Raw genomic sequence first — 19,342 nt, forward strand, 5'->3', positions numbered from 1 at the left:
CCCTAACGCTGATATCGCCATGACGTATTGCAGGGGGGCTTAAAATGTGATAACGTGAAAAATGGATATTTGAGGGATCTTTAACGGGCTACGAAACTGGATCTAAGGCATCTTTACATACCTCCCGGTGTTCAGGCCGCCACTGTCGGGTATTAAGCCACCAACCCCACAAACTCAAGCGGCCCAACCACGGGCGTCACATGTCTGCGCCGAACGGCGCCGCGGTTATAGAGCCACAGCCTCGCGTGTTGCGTTATGACAAAAACCGCTGTCCTTCCAGGAGGCGTAGGTTTCACTTGCCTGAAAAGGGGAGGAAGCCAGAAAATATAAATCTTTCATTGTTGTGACCAAATTTGAAATTTTGCGCACGACTCACTCCGCAGAAGTGTCTCTACATGCAGTCAGCTACAACCTTAGAAAAATATAAGCTCCACCCAGAGAGAATTTGCATGAGTACTCCATCCAACTGCGCTTCCTCATTTTCGTGATGCCAAGCACTTCTGCGTGTTAAGATGGTTGATTTAGATCGAAGACTGGAATGCACCCATAGGCGTGCGCACAGGGGGGGCAGGGGGGGGGGGTGGCGGCCGTCCCCCCTAATCATCTAAGAAGGGGGGCGCAAAATCTGCTCCGTACATTGACCCTTCTAGTCATCTAAGAGGGGGGGGGGGCGCAAAATGTGCCCCATATATGGACTTAGTAGGGTGGGGGTCGCTGCGATGAACCTTTGCCCCCCCTAATGGGGAACCCTGCGCACGCCTATGAATGCACCAACAAATTGTAAGATATTATGACATCGTCGCTCAGCCAAACGTAATATTTTAGGCAGGAACGACTGTCTTCAAATGACCAATATGCGTAGTATTTACAATAGCAGATAGCAAGTACTTGCGCTCCGAACGGTAACCAGCTGGCATGACTTTCTTACGCAGCTGATTGGCAGGGCGCGCCGCGGTTCTGAGTGTAGAGCTATTTTTTCTCAAAGGGGCAATAAGAAGAACAACGATATTTTCCGTTTTAGTACATTACCGTTTCCCAATACCAAAAGCACAACTCTTGCCACGAGAAAACGCTTAATAAACGAGAAATTGCGCGAGAAGAAAACGCAGGTGCTGTTTGTACGTGGTGCAAGTAAGCGATGAGAAGTGATTGCCGTTCAGCGACTCCGACAGCAATTTCGGCCTCATCCAGGACCCAACCTGGATCCTAGCGAACTGCGTTGAATCTTCATGATAGTGTTCATTGCGTATGTGCATTGCGTATGTACTCACGTATGTGTTGCGTATGTGCGCTCCATACTGCCTTGCCGGTTTGGCGACGCGGCGCAGCCCTATCTGCACCGACGTACTGCCTGTCTCGTTGCAATGACGCGAGCTGGCGCGTCAGGCGTTGCAAGGGCGACCGACAATCCTCGGTGGTATCACGCCAAGCCTTCAAAGCCATCCGCCGGAATCAACACGTTCTCATGGCTTCAGTGCGCCCCGTTTTTAGAATGCTCGCCGAGTTACTTTCTTTGTGCTCATGCGCGTGTTCAGGTATGAATTACGCTCGCATGCGCAGATATGCGAACATTATACCTGCGTTTTCGTTACGTCGCAGTTGCCACTTTCTGCCTTGGTCTGCGACAGCAACAAGGGCTTCTGTCTGCAATAGCACCGAAGGACCATAGCGCTTACTCCAACTACCGGATATTTCAAAGTTCACGCAGACAGTGTAAATATGTGTCCGTGAGGCCATGCTCCTATGAAAATTGTTATCAATGGGTGATAACGATGTGACGATAATGCCTGATCAATTTTCTGCCGTTCAGTCTGCGTATCTTTGTCACGACTTTTTGTTTTATCTCCTTGCCTGTCTTTGCATATGTTGCGTTTTGGACAGCCAGTGGTGACCTCGTGTGAGCATACGACAGAATTGTGCTGTGAAACGCCAGTTGAAAGGGCTGTGCGCATCGCCTCCGACAGCCTTGCATCGAATCCGATATGTCGACGTCTACAGCTAAAGAACTACGCCAATTTGACTGGCTGGTGTACGTGCTCGTAACGTGCGCCCTCTGTTTGTCCGAAGCCAAAGATTGGCGCCGAGCCAACGCCACCTGCCCAAAGCTGTCGATTTGCCAGTGCACCGTCGTCTCGAAAGGGGCCGTGACTTCATGCAAGAACGTCGTGAACAGTCAAGAACTGGATGCAGACATGGCCCTGTTGGAGGGCGTCGTCCACTCGAGGCTCACTTTCGATCACGTCCAAGTCACAGAGCTGCCAGCTTCGTGGTTCTCCAACCACTCGGCACACATGCTAGTCATCAAAAACTCTCCCCTGCGTGAAATCGAGACGGCGGCCGCCAGTGGCATCCACAAACTATTGCGTGTGCTGCTCGAGAATGACCAGTTGGACGTTGTGCCGCGCGATCTGAGCGCGGCGAAGCGACTACGGTGGCTGTGTATACGAAGGAACCACGTCAAATTCCTGAAGGGCATGCTATCTTTGCCAGACCTTCTGGAATTGGATCTTCGCTTCAACGCCATTGAGACGATAGACGAAAAATATCTTTCGGGAATGGCTAGCCTTCAGTCTTTGCGGCTGTCTGTTAATAAGATACAGCACCTGCCGAGTATTCTCTTCAAAGATACAAGAAAGTTGAAGCATGTGGAGATTCGCAGCAACCGCATTCAAACGATCAACGCCTTGTTCAATGACCTGCGGCGCCTGGAGGTGAGAACTTGTCAATTATCAGTTGAGTAGTATTGAGAGGATAACAAGCACGTGTTGATGAAACGTCTGAGCTCAGTGGACATGAGCTGAGACTTCATAAAGGGCTTCACTCGCAAGGGATGTTTTCCAATGGCCAGTCGCCTTCGAGAATATAGAGTTGTAGAATTGGGCACCCTCGGGTTTATTGGGTGCACACGCTATTCTCTAATAGGTGCGAGCCTATTCGAAACGCTAACCTAAAGCATGGTTTGCGTTTGACGCAAGTATACCGGCGAAAACCAAAGGGCAATTACGTACACAAAGCTCTGGGTTCCCAATTCTAAAAAAATTCAATTACGTATGATATTATCACAATTACTTGTCGCCTGCTCCTACGAACAGTTTTAGTGTAAAGAAAACGTTTTTATTATTAAGTACGGGTGCCGCCACTGATGGTGCCTTTAGAATAGATCCATCTTTACCTGACATACATCCTGTGGGACCGTGCGTATACCTTATCTTTGAAATCCAGCATGGTCCTAGTGCTCACATTGATTTGCTTTGAGCTAAATTAGACATACCTTTGTCGGGTACGCTTGTAACTCTTGTAAGTGAAGACAGTTTTTAGATTTGTATAGAGGACTTTTGATTATTGTTATTATTTTTAATGGCTAAAATAATGTGAGTCTCCTGTCTTCAGGCACGCGTACCAACCTCACGGGACCGCTCTGACCTGGTGGCACTAATGCATAGCTTTGCAGTAAATTGAAGAAAAAAAAAAGAGTGGCAATACGACGACGTGGTTATGGGGCGCACGTCACAGTTGTTATAATTAATAACTGTTGGGGTTTAACGTCCCAAAACCACGATATGACTGTGAGGGACGCCGTAGTGGAGGGATCCGGAAATTTCGAGCCCGCGTGCACCTAAATCTAAGTACACGGGCCTCAGGCATTTTCGCCTCCATCGAAAATACGGCCGCCGCGGCCGGAACTCGATCCCGCGACCTTTCGGGCCAGCAGTCGAGTGTCATAACCACTAGACCACCGTGGCGGGTGCACGCCGTAGTTGTAGACTCGGTATCAATTTTACCACGCAAGTTTCTTGATCGCGCACCTAAATATAAATGCATGAGTGCTTAGATGACATAAAAATGCGGGCTGCCTCAGTCGGGAATGGAACTCGCGACAGACGCAGTGCCGTAAATATCCGCTTAATTAATGCCCTGCGGCGGGTTACCAGTATAAATAAAGAGACGTTATTTGGCCTATATGACACGTCACGCACGCTCACTACGTGTTGTAATGTGCCATTCTTGCGGCAACAATCCACAGCTCCCTTTTAGTTCTGCGCGCGCAAAGCTAGCTAACCGTGGCGCGTCAAAATTGTGCTTCATCAGCGCCAATAAAAAATCCAGTCAGTACAAAAAGACTGCGGCCTTGCGACAGCGGTCATTACGGTTGACAAATGCGAGTTACTCCTTTCTCGTGCCATATGATATGTCGCAGAAGAGTGCGTGTAAAATGTATAGTGCTATAGACAAGCTTAAAGCCAAGAAGCAATGGTTCAGAACCAGCGAAACAGAGATACGTAATAACTGAAAGGGCAACGACGTTGATCAGGTTGGCCATACTGCCTATAGGGCACGAGGAAAGGAGACTGGAAGATGTTAATAGGAAAACGCTTCATTAGTTGTTTTCTTCCTATATTAACGGGTTTTCGCAGAAGCTTGAAAAATTACGCAAATCCTTAGTATGAAAGTGGTCTTTTCTGTTTATACTACGTGTACCAACAATAACGTTAACGGCGACTGATACGGAGAACAGAATGCCAGAGCAAGGTGGCAGGACAGCGCAAAAAGCGGGACAGTCAGCACACAGGACACAGACAGCGCCGAACGGATTCTGGAGAGCTTGAAAGATGAAAGGTGCAAAAGGGCCCGATGCAGAAGAAATACCACGCACAAGGGTTCTTTGGTGAGCTAGTTGGTTCATAACGTTGCGGCAGAACAGCGCAAAAAAACGGTACAGGGACAGTGAAAAAACGGTCAGAGCGGTATTCTGTGTGTTCACTGTACGGTTTTTTGCGCTGTTCTGCCACAATGTTCATGAACCAACTAGCCCACCTAAGAACCCTTGTGCCAGAGTAAGCAATTGATCATATCATATGCTATAAATATGTAGCGCCTGATGAAAACTTTTGTGTACATGGTATCCCTTACATGTGACAAACACTCTTTAATGTATGTAATGTAGACAGGCCGCGGTCTTAGTGATAGGTCATATGAGAAGGCAGACGTAAAGGATGCATAGGAAGGCACACAGGTTAGCCAGAGGTTCAATGAACATCACTATAATGTCAAACATACAAACGTTGGTTTGCTGTCAGCCCACTTCAGCAAGTGTGTGTACTTGCTTATTTTAAAGGAAGGTATTTCCATGTTTTTTTTTTGCGCCCGAGTACGTCACTGCAAATCACGTTAAGCGTGAGCAAATAATTCAACTGTAATGACATAATTCGAGTAAACTTTGTCGCCTTTCTCCCTCTAGTGGTTCAAATAAAAAAAAAAGCAATATATCTTTGCGCTCATACCTTTGTTTCTTACTTTCTAAAATATCACGATTGCTGAACGCGCGGTAAATGCCCCATTAATGCCGAAAAAGACTCTCAGATGCCCATACTCGATCGCAAGGCTAAATATATGGGCTTAAGGGATGGCGCCCCGGGTCAAGTTCCTGTTTATTTCCTTTTGTATTCAAAAATTTGTATGCAAGAATTTGAAGCTAAAGCAACGACAAAAACATAGGATTGTGGTATAGTTACTTGCGCTCCTCATAAGACTGTGGGACAAGGGTAAAACACGCCCTTCCCACGTTCTTCAGAGGTGCACAAGTAAGTATACCATGAAATCCTGTCAACTAGCGCAATCCAGTACCCTTCTAAGTTATAGCACTTAATTTTTTTCAAAAGTTGACTGCGAATTTTCTTAGCAGGCTCAGTGCTTTGTGTCAAGGGAGTGAGCATAATCTCAGGAGCAGCCAGTCATCGAGTGTACTGTCTTATGTGCGAGACCGCTGTTCTGATAAAACAACCTTCAGCGCTGTGAATGCCCTCTCCACGCTGGCCTGTGTTACAGCGAACTTCACTGTACCTGTGTGGCAGGCACACGAAAGTCCACTTGCGTTAATATAAACAGCTCTGGTTACCACTCTTTTCGTTTTTTACAACATTTTTAACACACGTTTACTTTGGAATTCCTGTCTGAGATAAGCGCTAATACGCGCTAATACTGTACCTTGGTATACGCATCATTGCTCACGTTGTATGACCTCGGTTGTTCCCGATCGCCAAGTTTTCCCGTAAACCCAAAAACGATAAAAAATATTTCGGTTTCCCTCCGGAACGAAATAATATGTCACGCTTCGGTTACGTTTTCATTCCGGTCAAAAATATCTCTTTTTTCGTTCTTGGTTTTCGTTCCGTTCAGACACACTGGTCGCGGGGCGAAACGCGGCTCCGGCGAAATGTAAGGGCAGTCGCAAGCCGATTTTCGAGCAGTGATAAACGTGTTTTGACTTGTGGAGAATCACTTGAGTTCAAGTTATGACACTTTGTTATTATTAGGCACTGGGCCTTGTTTACAAGCCTGTTTAAAACGAAACAATTGCCGTACTCAGGGTAGCATTTCGCCATTACTGTCGAGGCTATTGCCAGACTTGTGAAGCTTACGCGTGCTATCACTGCCAGCTGCCGACGATATTATGTGTCCCGTATTCTAGAAACAGTCCCACCGGTTAAGAGCTAACCGAAGGACAGTTGTCCGATTGATTGGTGTCTACGGAAAAACCATAAATTATGTAGCTCATGGGTAAAATAGCTCGGTCCTCTTTTGAAGTTAGAAGCATGGAGCACAATATGTTTTGAGGAGGACTCGGGAACACAGATTATTATAGAGATGAGCCACTAGAAGACAGAGAGAGAAAGCTCTATAATGAAAAATGGAGAATTCTGCCGGCGCATACAAAGGCGCGTACATGCAAGACAAATATATGTACCTCATAAGTACGAGCACGGAATGAAAGAAGACATCAGGAAAGCTGGCAATCAAGTACGTCCCGTTGTATTCGTATAGCTTCGTGTTGTATGTATTGTATTGTATGTATTCGTGTTGGTTTGTCCTCGTGTTGCTGCACTGTTTTCAAGATGAATCCTAACCGATTGGCCCGAATGTCTGTTCTACTGCACCAAAAATAAACTGAGAGACACCTGCGAAGTTAACCAGCACGAAAGACGAGACGAAAGACACATGTACACACAGGACCAGTGCTGACACCGATCACTTTAAGTTGGATGCAAAGTATGGGAGCAAAAAAAAAGTTCAGTGGACTTTTACAAGGACGGATAACCAGAAATTGAAAAATAAAACTTACACGATAACACAAAAGCCGTGTTTTGCTTATTGAGGCTTGAACATGGCTGCCCGAATACAAAAACGCATTCGTAACACCCTTCGGGCCTGTTGGTGCATAATATTGGTAACATGCTGAAAACTGTGCCTGCTAAAGAAAAAAATATCCGCAGGCATCTGACCACATTTTAATGAAGCGCGAAAAAAGTAATATAGCCATGACTGTCAGGAGAAGGCTCCTTACATAAGAGCTGAAGTTCAAAGATGATGGACCGTAGCTGCGGTGCTCTGGAGGTAGGACACGACTTCGGAGCTACCTCCCTCATATGCGGAAAGTATCCTGGCGCCGTCGCGAACCCATCGTTTCTTCTAGTGAGTGTCACGACCGAATGCTCGGCTACCTTTTGGTGTTTTCTCGAAACGGGACACTATAGACTGCAGATGTCTCTAGGCGTGCCTTGTCTCACTACTTTTCTGCCCGACCGCACGACAATTCAGGGATACGCGCATAAATGAGACATATACAGTAACAATGCCCCCCTTCCCCTAGAAATAAAATGCTGATGGGATTGGTAAGCAGTCAGCGGTTAAGATAAGCAAGACAAGTTTGTAATATTGGTAGGGAATAAAAATTCGACAGATGGGGATGCTAGGTAGCGACATGAAAGCACGCAAGTGACTTGTACAATGTGAGAATGGCAGACTGGGCTTGTTGGTTTAACATATTTGAAGTTTTAAGGCGCGAATAAGACACGGACGAAGAATAGGAACACACACACGGAGCTCCGTGTGTGTGTTCCTATTCTTCGTCCGTGTCTTATTCGCGCCTTAAAACTTCAAATATGACTTGTACAGGTCGGATGACCATTTGCTAAGGCGAAAGCCTTAGATGCCTAATCAAACGCGAAAAGGGACCGTTGGCGACGGCGTCAGCGTCAACGCGAGTAATGCAAACAATCATGATCGTGTGATGACGTCACCCTATGAAGTAACCACGACGTCACAGGTCACAAAAATGTGTGACGTCATCATGACGTCACTATTGCGCCACCTAACGTGACGTCCCGTGATGACATCATGATCGTTACGTGACGTCATGATCATTAACGGCATCGTCGCATGGTCAAAGGTGGGCTGACACCGGAGGCACTGCAAAGCCACGTGAATTGCAGAAGGCTTCCAATGCCTGTATATGATTTCGGAGGTAGTGCAAAACCACGTTAAGTGCAGAAAGCTTTTGAGAATGGTTAGGAGGGGGGGGGTATCACTACAATCGAGCGAGAAGGAAATGAAGATGGCTGTCGCCTCTAATCGTCTTAGGCAAATGCATAAGGGAGCGTGTGACCTTTGTCAATCCGATACAAATAGGAGGCCATTGTCCTTCATAACCTCCTTAGCCCAACCGCGCTTCTATTTCCCTTTTGTTTTCGGCGGCGGTGGTCCCCACGTGTCGCGCTAAGCTATGTTTATAGCTATCTGACACACGCTCCTGTGATTAAGTTTATATTGTTTGCGGTGTTCTGCGTCTTTATGCGACTATGTGTTTCCTATTATTAAATACGGAAGACTTGGGAGAAATTATCTTTCACCGACCAAGCTTCATCGCGGCGATGGTCCTTATTATTTGTTAATGACTTTAGGGGACAAGTTAAAATTCCATTACCGAAGTTAGTACTCTCAACATAACTTTCTGCTAGGAACTTTCTAGCTTGCACAAGTTTCGAGAGTTAACTCCTTCTGTTGTAGTTACAGTGCGTCCCCATGGCGAAAAAATGCACTACTAAATCTTCTTAACTGTAATAGCTGTGCACATTACGGTAAATTTGGAGCCAGCAGTTATTTTAAGAAGAACACTCGCGTTTTCTTGGTGTACTTCTTAAAACCTTGTTCGAACTGTGCCCTTTTGTCAGCCTTTTGGAATATTGATCCGAGCTTTTAAAACTCATTTGGAGCTCAGTTGCCCGAATGACCATACTTATTGAGTGAACGAAGCTGCTCAAGCGTTTTCATGGAACTCACAAGCGACATCTGTTTATCTTTCAGGTGCTCGATTTAAGCCGCAACGTGATCACAGACATCGAAGTTCTTATGGCATCCAAAATGCCTTTTCTCAAAAAGGTTAATCTGGAAGATAACCTTATAAACGTTATCCCCGAGGTATCAGCGTCCAACGCAAAGCTAGAAAGACTTCTCCTTAATCGAAACCAAATTACTGAAGTGAAGCCTGAAGCCTTCGCGGCACTGGAAGCAATGTCTCGGGTCGAGATAAGCAACAACAGCGTATCCCGCTTGCACCAGTCGGTTTTTCATCCGTACTCGAGGTTGGAACACCTTGCGCTGTCAGGAAACGAAATAACTAGTGTACGAGGAACGTTCAAAAATATTAATTGGGTTAAAGAATTGTCCTTGTCGTTAAATAAGATAGAGGACATAACGGATGTCTTCAAGGGACTAGCGCTGCTGAGGGTGCTGTCACTGAGGAACAACCTTGTGTCCTACATTCAGGATGACACTTTTAGCGAAAACCGCGGCCTCGTAGACATAAATCTGAGTGATAACAGGATAAAGTGGGTTGGACGAAACGCTTTTAAGGGTCTTGTGACGCTGAACAGGCTGATTCTCCGCGGCAACCAGTTGCTTTCCCTGAACGGTTCTGTAAGCTATCTGCCCTTAGCACAGTACCTGGACGCCTCGTTTAACTTGATACAGTCCTTGGAGAAAGGAGAGTTTTTCAACAACGGCCGCCTGACTTTCATCCAACTAGCAGCCAACAACATTAGTGATGTACAAGGGGCCTTCACTGGAGTCACAAACCTAGTGGGGCTGGTGCTCAGCGGAAATCAAGTGGAGTTGCTACGGCGCACTGACTTCGCCGAGCGACTGGACGCCAGGTTGACCATCACTATTGACGGTACGCCCTCATTTTCGGGAAGTCACTCGCCCTCTTTTTCTTGTTGCAAGCATGAGTCAATATAATATTGGCCTTTGGAATGGCCACCAAACTCGGTGACCAAACTGCAATGGCCACAAAACATCGCAATTTATGATGCAGAAAATGTCGTCCCCGTCAATAAATACACCTGAAAGACGGAACGGCGCTATCTGTTAGTCAGTTTTTTTTTAAATTTAGTTCGAACTTATAAAACGCACTCGTGGCACACGTATACAGTACAAACTGCTATGAATACACATGAGAGCTCTATACTTCTTCAAGCCTCATACGCGATAGGCCTTGTGAGTCACAGTGAAGTTAGGGGCATAGGTAGTCCTGTAAACAGTGACAACGAACTTGCTGTATACCTCTTCTCTCTTATGTGTCGCTTCTGTCGGAGCTTTATTGGATCGTGATTTAATATGAAGCTCACTAAGTGCTTACTAATATTATTAAAAGCTTACTAATATTATGCTTACTAAATGAACTTGTATGCCACTGCCAACGAGATTTTCTCGCATTTCTTTCGTGACGAAGTTACGAAACAAGAGGTCAGAGAGCCTTATGTATTTTTTTCCCTGTTTCTAGACAATCCTTTGATGTGTGACTGCAGACTGGCTTGGCTGCGGGGACGGAATAGTAAAGTCCATACGCGAGGTTACCCAAAATGCGATAGCCCGCCTCGGCTGAAGGGAAAGCTGTTGCATGACCTCACGAGGCGACAGTTGATCCTATGGGAAGAAAGATGCGAGACGGGCTGTCGGTGCGACTGCCACGAAGGCTCCCTCGGCGAACGAACCATCGCCGTCAACTGTTCATCGGCGGCGTTGTACCGCACACCGCGAGTCTTCCCAGAGGGAACGACGCGGCTGGAACTCCGCGATAACCGCATCGAAGAACTCGATGACGCTCTCGTCAACGGCGCGCCACACCTCGAAGTTCTCTCGCTCAAGAATAATCTCCTGACACGCCTCAATGTCAGCAATATTCCCGAAAAAGTACGCTCTCTCGACCTGAGGGGCAACCGTATGAAGCGGCTCCCCTACGCCCTCGTGACGGGTCGCAATTTAGCGACGTTGAGGCTGTCTGCCAACCCCTTTATGTGCGAATGCGCCGACTACCCTTTCAGACAGTGGATAGAAGCTCAGGGTCACAAAGTAAGTTTTTCAGAGGAAATTACTCGAGTATCTCGGTTTTCTGAAGCGATCGGTTCACTTTTTCAGCAACAATCTTTTCTAGGGGCGTGCGAATAGTGAAATTTCATCTCGAATCGAATTCGAATCGAATAGTGCCGAATAGTGGACAAAAATATCGAATATCGAATTGAATATCGAATAGTATCGAAGCGTGCACCGCCAGTTACGGCAAGACAAAAAAATCAAGGAATCTACTGCGTGGTGACAGCTTTGTTGCGCGCTTGTTCTGGAGCCTTTGTTTTCTTTTTCCGGCTTTTATGGGGGTGCAGCCATGTTGATGAAAGAGCCGCCATTCTAGTCAGCACCACCACTTTTAACCTCCTAATGGGTAACAAAGGTTGTTACGGTAGATAGCTTCTTTTTTTCCTATGGCCGTGCAATGCGGCTCATCTGGCAACGGGCACGTTATTGCGCTCCATCGCTTTAGGTGCTCTGGGCCCGAAAATTTTCGGGCGCCCGATCACAGCAGCGTTTTGATTGTGCGCCGAAACAATGAGAGTTTGTGATAGAATGTAGTTTCCGAACGAGTGGTCAGAGCGGCAGTGGCGACTGCGCAGCGTGAACAAATTTTCGCATCTGAAACCAATCATCAAGTGTTTCGCGGGCCAAAGTCGGGACGTTTTACGGCCCTTGCGGCATATGCATCCGAACTATGCAAGAAGACCGGAAGCGAAGTTGAGAAGGGCTTGCCACTTTTTTCATGTTTCTATTGTTTTACGTGCTGAAATGACATAATCTCCTCTAAAGGAAACATGCGCTCGTTTTTGAACCAGAAAATCGGTGAAAGTTTTAACGAAAGGCCTAATGTAACGACGTTAGCGTTATTTTGAGCCCCCTACCTTCACCAAGTTCCACCATTGGCCTTTGTCGCATTTGAGATATTCGTCCTGTCGAATTATTCGAAAGTTCGAATACTAGCTATTCGAAAGTCGAATCGAATTATTCGATTAGGTAGTATTCGATTTGAATTCGAAACTCAAATATTCGCACACCCCTAATCTTTTCCCAATAATGCCTTACAGCGAAGTTGTATATGTTCCGTGTATTTTTAGTGTGCGTCAACAGAAACCGATGTGCCACACAAATTGGGCAAACTCCATCGCTCGCTAAATATTAAGGGAACACATGGGCAGCAGACATCAATTAGGTTCGTGCACGAAACGCTAAGCGCATGCGGAAAGACAGACAAGACGACACATGCCACTAAACGGAGAATGCGGCGAAGAGACGCAAGTGCCTGCTGCTGAAATGGAAAATTTTAAAGGAGCATACGATAATTTCAAAAGGGACTTTCTGGATATATGTTTGGTATTTAGTTGCAGGGTGTGTGATCGGCTATGGTTCGAAATTCTGTGCCACCTCTGTGTCGTGTGCTGAACAGCTTCGCATGGTCATACGCATGCAGAGAGTGGAATTACTCACACTTTTTCGTTTCTTACTTGTGTATCAACGTTCTCCTGACCTTTACTGTATGCTCTGTTGAAATATTTGTATAATCTTTGTTTTCACTAGATTTTGGATGCCGGAGACATCGTGTGCTCGAAGAACTCCAATTCGAGGGTGTCTTTGAAGGCGTTCTTGAGTCTAGGACAAAAGGAACTTTGCCCGTCAGCTGTACCTGCCGTCATAGCGTACCTGATACCTGCCTTGGGTGAGTAACGTGTTGAGTGCGCACGTGTGTTGGTGGTGTATACTCGAGTGCTGTGAGGTGGCGACAAGAGCAGGCCGGTGAAGATAAGCTAGAATGCGAACGGTGTTGGGAGCAATATCGATCGATAACGGCCTCAGGTGTGCACTCTGCAGCAAAGAATGGTCGCCTGAATAAAGCTCGATATGCAGTTTTGAATCGCTGTGTTCCCAATTCAGACGCACGTGTACAGACACTCCCACAGCGCACGTACGTTCACAAGAAAACAGCCGCGCATAATTTCTTCCTCACTGGAACGGGGTGAATCCAGCAGACAATTACGCCAAGTAAAGCATGTGGGACATTCTTTGGCATGACCCCGATGCTTTCCTTGGCCTAACTGTCTCTTGGATTCATTTGGTTGTGGCTAACAAAGAAACCAGCCCCTCGAAAAAATTCCCTTCCTTTCGTTCCCTTGAATTGCAATCATTTAAAAAGTTTATATTTTTTAAAGCCACGTAAACGCTAGCTTTGTGGCTACATCACTTCGCGATTACGAGAAGTTTGTGATAGTCCGAAAGAAACCACCACTTCTTTACGGCTTCTGCAGTTTAAAGGGCCCCTAAACCACCCAGAGGTCGAAATTTAGTTGTGCTGCAGTTGTGCACGAGTCTACAACGAACACGTGGCCGTGAGAATTTTTCGAAACGTTGTCGTAATAGCGGAGTCACACGCGTCTGATGATCCAAAAGAGGCCCTCGCTCGTTTCGCTCTTTCCTTCGCTATGCCCCGTACGTCGGCTCGTCTCTCCTCCTGGCTGAGTGCTCCTCCTCTCCGTGCTAGGAGGAAGAGTGGCGAGCGCGCGTACCGGCGGGCAGACAAACAGGTGTTTTTTTGTTTTTTGTGAATGACATGAGCAGATGAGAATGTTGAAGCCACGGCGAACGCTGAGGACTACCGAAAGGCACGGAGAGGAGAAGGGATTGTTTCTTGGAATTTGTGGGGCGCCCGTGGCTCATAGAGCTGCCGCGTTTGGCATTGTTGATCGTGACGGCATTCTGAACTCGATGCGCCGTCTACTTGAAATGTTAAAAAAAAAATATCGGAAGTGGTTTAGGTTAACACTACGGTAATTACCAACTTGGTGGTGGTAACAACTTTATTAAGAACTCCGGCAGATTCGTGGCCTGGACCTAGGCCGCCCATGAGTAGGACCGGAGACCCTGTCTCCTCGTTGCCTCACGGGCTTGCTGGATGGCCCACGGTTGATCTTGGAGCTTTGAGCTGCGCAGCGCGGCTGTCCACCGCGCCGCAGCTTCATCTGCTTGCGTCAAGAATTTATCCAAGCGTGGTCGCGCTAAAAATCGCCGCATGATTGAATTCATAACGTTAAAGAACAGGCCCCCCTCCGCCACCGAACCGATGGGTGACGACGTTATGTGAATGCATGGAATCGCAAAACGGTGCGGTGGGGCTGATAAAGGGGTATCCTGCCGGTTGACGAAATCGAAGAAAAATAAAGACCTATGCTTCGCGTTTTTCTTTGCGGGACTATATGAGGGTTAAATGAAAATCTCAGCGATGGATATCTCGAAACGCATGCTGATACGGCGACAGTGACACAGACGTACACTTCATAGCCTAGCCCTATTAAATCACCTCGTTTATCATATCTTTAAGACTAATACTATTGCATTCCATGAGTTTACTTTGAATCACGCGATGCTGTACATTTGGAAGGACCTCACCACCGGAGTTGCAAGAACAGTCACTTCAAAAGGAAAAGCATTGAATCGAAGAGGAATGCCACGGGACGTAGACGAAATTGAGCGTAATCATGTAAACATGTGTCCCTGTTAAACCAGGCAGCAATGTTGGTCGAAACGCGAGCAGTCATAGAGGCGGTGGTGAAGTTATCTTCACCGTGTGGCGATGGTGTTGCTGACGATGAGGAGATGGCTTGACAACGGCACAGTAACGACAATGACGGCAATCGTCAGCCTATTTTACATTCGCTGCAGGACGAAAGCCTCTCCCAATTATCTCCAATTCACCCTGTCTTGTGCGAGTTGATTCCATTTTATTCCTGCGAACTTGTTGATTTCACCACCCTACATAACTCGCTGCCGTCCTCGACTGCGTTTCGTTCGGTGTCCATTCCGTGACTAACGGTCGGCCTTGTGCGCGTCACGGAAATTAATCAAAAGCTCCTTTACCACACGGCGTATGTCTTCGAGGAGTGATAGCCGGAGCCTTTCTCTGCGGCGTAAAGCGCGATTCGTGATATCCATCCCTCATTCAAATGATATATATAAATAGCCTTCTGAAAAAAATAATCTTGACACAAATTGCCGGTACAGTTCTAGATGTCTGTCTTTAAGCATATAGGCTCCGTGAATTTGAGAGGACATCTTTCTAATTTGCTTTGGAATACGAGAGACGTTTAGTATTCCCTAGTGCCTCCTCCGTTATACGCACAATTTAATGCCTGTGCTGCAGAGTGGCCCGCCGCCTGAAATACCTCTGCACCGCTATCATCAACACGACAGCTGGTCGGCCTAACATGCAAACATTTCTTCAAGTCAGACGACGCTGTCCTTTGTTCTGTCTCAATCACGGAACAGCGAGCACGCTGTTTACTCTGAGCAATGCGAAGAGTTACCGGTAGGTTGAATAAAATTACGCATATGTCATGCTGTACCTGCGATCTTCAATTCTTTTTTTCTCACTCTCTTTTTCTCTTGTGTAATAATCGATACACGCATTGCGTGGGCTTTTACCTCACCTTACCCACTCAGATCACGGTCACATTGATCAGCGACGACGTACAGTACCCAAGAAAAATGTCGTTTTTCTTTTTTAAGTCTTCTTTCTTCCAACTTCATGGCTGTGCGCATGACGGCTTCTCGGCTACGTTCACGACCATTGCAGCATGGCCTAATACGTGGAATTTCATTTTTCACTTCAGTCATTAAAAAATGAAAAAAGCCTTCGTCCCATATGTCTCTTTCGGGCTGAAGTTAATAATAATTTCTGTAGTTTTACGTGCCAAATATCTACACTACAAATAACGTAATCACAGACAACCACAGAAAATCACGAAACATCATGGAAAGCCACAAGGGAAACACAGGAGAACAGCAGCTCTGCTGTTTATGCGGATTTCACACTGGGTGGAGCAGTGGTAGGCTTTTCTTTATCTTGTCGGCTGAAAGACAATGACTGAAATATTTCACAGGCGTGACAGTGAGTGGCGCCGTCTTTCCTTCTCGCTTCTCCGCACAGCGTCGCTGGTGGTCGGGCTGACGCTGTCGGCGGCCTACCTGCGCTACAAGCGCGAGCTGAAGGTGTGGCTGTACGCGCGTGGTGTGTGCCGCTCGCTGCAGTGCATCAAGGAGGACGAGCTGGACGAAGAGAAGCTGTTCGACGTCTTCCTCTCGTTCAGCAGCAGGGACGCCGACTGGGTGCACGCGCAGCTTCTGCCCAGCGTCGAGGCGCTCGGGTTCTCGGTGTGCACTTACGAGCGAAACTTCAAGGGCGGCTTCCTTCTGCAGGACATCATCCGAGACGCCGTGACATGCTCCAGGCGCACGCTGCTGCTGCTCACGGGGTACGTGCGACCGAAACACATTCGCCATACACATGTGATAGCGTCCTTGGTGCATTAATGTTGTCTGGAATCTAGCTCCGAGCAGGGAATGGTCTCGGTCTCTACATAAGTTCGGAGTTTATAAAAGATCTCAACGTCTGCGGGCCTATCGTTGTCAGTGTAATTCGGCTCGATGAGTCATGATAGAATCACTGATTCTACCTTATGTGCATGAACACTTTGGTCTAGCTGTTGCGTTTATCATCATCATCATCATCAGCCTGTCCACGCCCACTGCAGGGCAAAGGCCTCTCCCATGTTCCACCAATCAACCCGGTCCTGTGCTTTCTGCTGCCACGTTATACCTACAAACTTCTTAATCTCATCTACCCACCTAATTTTCTGTCTCCCCCTCACGCGTTTGCCATCTCTTGGAATCCAGTCAGTTACCCTTAATGACCACCGGTTATCCTGCCGACGTGCTACGTGCCCGGCCCATATCCATTTCTTCTTCTTGATTTCAACTATGATATATCCTTAACCCCCGTTTGTTCCCTGACCCACTCTGCTCTCTTCCTGTCTCTTAAGGTTACACCTATCATTTTCCTTTCCATCGCTCGCTGCGTCGTCCTCAATTTAAGTTGAACCCTCTTTGTAAGTCTCCAGGTTTCTGCTCCGTAGGTAAGTACCGGTAAGATGCAGCTGTTATATACCTTCCTCTTGAGGGATAGTGGTAGACTACCATTCATGATTTGATAATGCTTGCTGAATGAGCGCCATCCCATCCTTATTCTTCTAGTTATTTCACTCTCATGGTTCGGCTCCGCGGTTACTACCTGTCCTAAGTAGGCGTACTCTTTTACAACTTCCAGTGTCTCGCCACCTATCGCAAAGCGCTGTTCTCTGCCAAGATTGTTCCACATTACTTTCAAACAACGCTGGATAGCCAGCTACCTGAGGAATGCTTTGCGTATGCCGATTCCCACCGTGCGAGAGACTCGCGTAATTTTTTTCAAATCGGTAATGTTACTTAAGCAAGGTATTTGCTTTCCTCGAAAATGTTCGAGTCATGCCAACATACAAGGACGTAGTAATAAATGCGAAAATATTGCTGTGTCTTTGCAAGAGTGTTTGCGACGTGCCCGCTGCTATACTGCATGACTTGAGCTTGACACGTGCATGCATGGTTCGCACGTGGAATTCACAACGGCTGCAGGAACTTTGTGGAGAGCGAATGGTGCCGCTGGGAGTTCCGTCTGGCGTACCAGCGCGCTATGGAGGACCACATCAATCGGTTGGTGATCGTGCTTGTCGATGATGTCGCTCCCGAGTCACTGGACGAGGATCTCCGAGCGTACGTGCAGGCTACCAATTATGTGCGATGGGGCGAGCCGAACTTCTGGGACAAGTTGCTGTATTCGCTTCCCAAAAGAAACGCCAAGCGGAAGCTCATCGTCAACAGGCCGCAGGAGTACCCCATGACACATGTCAACGACGGTACGCAGGAACAAAAATAAATCGTCTTTCACCGATGTCTGTGAGCCCCATTCGTAACCAACGCGATAAGTTGTTTTGCTCCGCGTGAACTCTATGGAAGCAGTAGCCTGACTGACAGGAGCCCGTATAGTAACTCTAACGAACTAATGCGGGTCTGGGCCTTCCAGTATGTTGATTTTCAGGGCAGCATGAATAGAGATGGACTTCTAATCAACTGTTGGAAGGCCGATAGGACAACGTGTATGTACGACTACCCCTAAGAGGTCATCATACACAAAAGGTCAGCATCCGCTGATCATGCCTTCAATACGTCGATGAATGAATGAATGAATGAATGAATGAATGAATGAATGAATGAATGAATGAATGTGCATTACACTGCAACAAAGGCATATGCAGAGTTACCAGTAGTCTACAAAGAGTTCAAAATCGATTTACGGCCCGTACGTCAAATATATGCCATCTTCGACAAATCGCACCGGGGCGCCCAGACGCTACGATGACTGGACGAAACGGCGCATCAGGGCACCCCGGTGCGATTTGATGAAGATTCCAATAGACAAGCAAACGATGCGGCTAGTTGACGCATGTGTAGAGACAACATGGAAAGAGTAGGATGAGTGTTGATCGCTGCAAGTCTCGCAAAAGCTGCCGGCATTTGCTGCGCCCGAGCGCCTTTTATCAAATACTGATACGACAAAGAGCAAACCGTGGCCCAACAGACTGCGGGCCACCTAATGCAAGTCACCCTGCTATCCCGCACACGGGGCCACGCTTCACTTCACAAACGCATAAAAATAAACGATTACAGGGTACATGTAAAACGACACTAAATCATGTTGGCCAGCTCAACAGTTTCAGCGCTCTATTACGACTGTGACGTGACGCTCGCGAACAGCCAATGCCGGCCGGCACGAGGACGAAAACGTAACAAAAGAGTGAACTTGCTGCGCGACTGCTCACGTAGCCCGGCCGCTCATCCCACGCCTCAGAGCACGACGGCTCGAATTCAGTGTCTGTTTGGTTCGTATAATTATTTGCCGTACGTTTCAAGGTGTATCGCAGTACCCCCTTCGAGGATTCTCTGGCGCGGGCGGGATAGCCGGTTCCGCTCGTGTTCCCCGAGGCGGATGTGCTCCGCGAGTTTCTCTTTTGTTGCGTTCCGGGCGGTTCGCGCGCGCGGATTGCTGAGCACCGCGGACGATGGCTCTCACGCGCTGCTGCGCAAATAGCGGAACGCCGCACGAGTGCTGCTGCTCCGTCCGAGTGCGGCGACCATGCGTCCGGGCCGGGACTGCCGCGTTCGGGTTGCAGCCAGTCCACGTCGTCCGCCGGAGGGCTCCGTCCGCGCCGCCGCCACACGGTGAGCATAGCCGTCCGCGTGACCGCCGCTCCTCGATCGC

At 47.6% G+C, this 19,342-nt stretch overlaps 1 protein-coding gene across 1 annotated transcript; it reads left to right on the forward strand.

Annotated features, from left to right (window-relative positions):
* Positions 1 to 1,982: 1,982 nt before the first annotated feature.
* Positions 1,983 to 17,968, forward strand: LOC125757368 (protein toll-like). Its single transcript, XM_049412915.1, has 6 exons — positions 1,983 to 2,711; positions 9,142 to 10,009; positions 10,568 to 11,187; positions 12,739 to 12,877; positions 16,139 to 16,463; positions 17,659 to 17,968. Exons 1-6 carry the CDS (start codon positions 1,983 to 1,985, stop codon positions 17,957 to 17,959), a joined length of 2,982 nt encoding a protein of 993 aa, XP_049268872.1. The 3' UTR covers positions 17,960 to 17,968.
* Positions 17,969 to 19,342: the final 1,374 nt, after the last annotated feature.

Source organism: Rhipicephalus sanguineus, chromosome 1 (assembly GCF_013339695.2).
Source record: "Rhipicephalus sanguineus isolate Rsan-2018 chromosome 1, BIME_Rsan_1.4, whole genome shotgun sequence".
Taxonomy (NCBI): domain Eukaryota; kingdom Metazoa; phylum Arthropoda; class Arachnida; order Ixodida; family Ixodidae; genus Rhipicephalus; species Rhipicephalus sanguineus.

What these genes read in the sequence shown, in the direction of transcription:
- LOC125757368 (XM_049412915.1), top strand. Translation starts at nt 1,983, where the DNA reads ATGTCGACGTCTACAGCTAAAGAACTACGCCAATTTGACTGGCTGGTG. An exon ending in TAGAAGCTCAGGGTCACAAA is followed by an intron (nt 11,188 to 12,738) that starts GTAAGTTTTTCA and finishes TGTTTTCACTAG; the next exon opens with ATTTTGGATGCCGGAGACAT. An exon ending in ACGCTGCTGCTGCTCACGGG is followed by an intron (nt 16,464 to 17,658) that starts GTACGTGCGACC and finishes CAACGGCTGCAG; the next exon opens with GAACTTTGTGGAGAGCGAAT.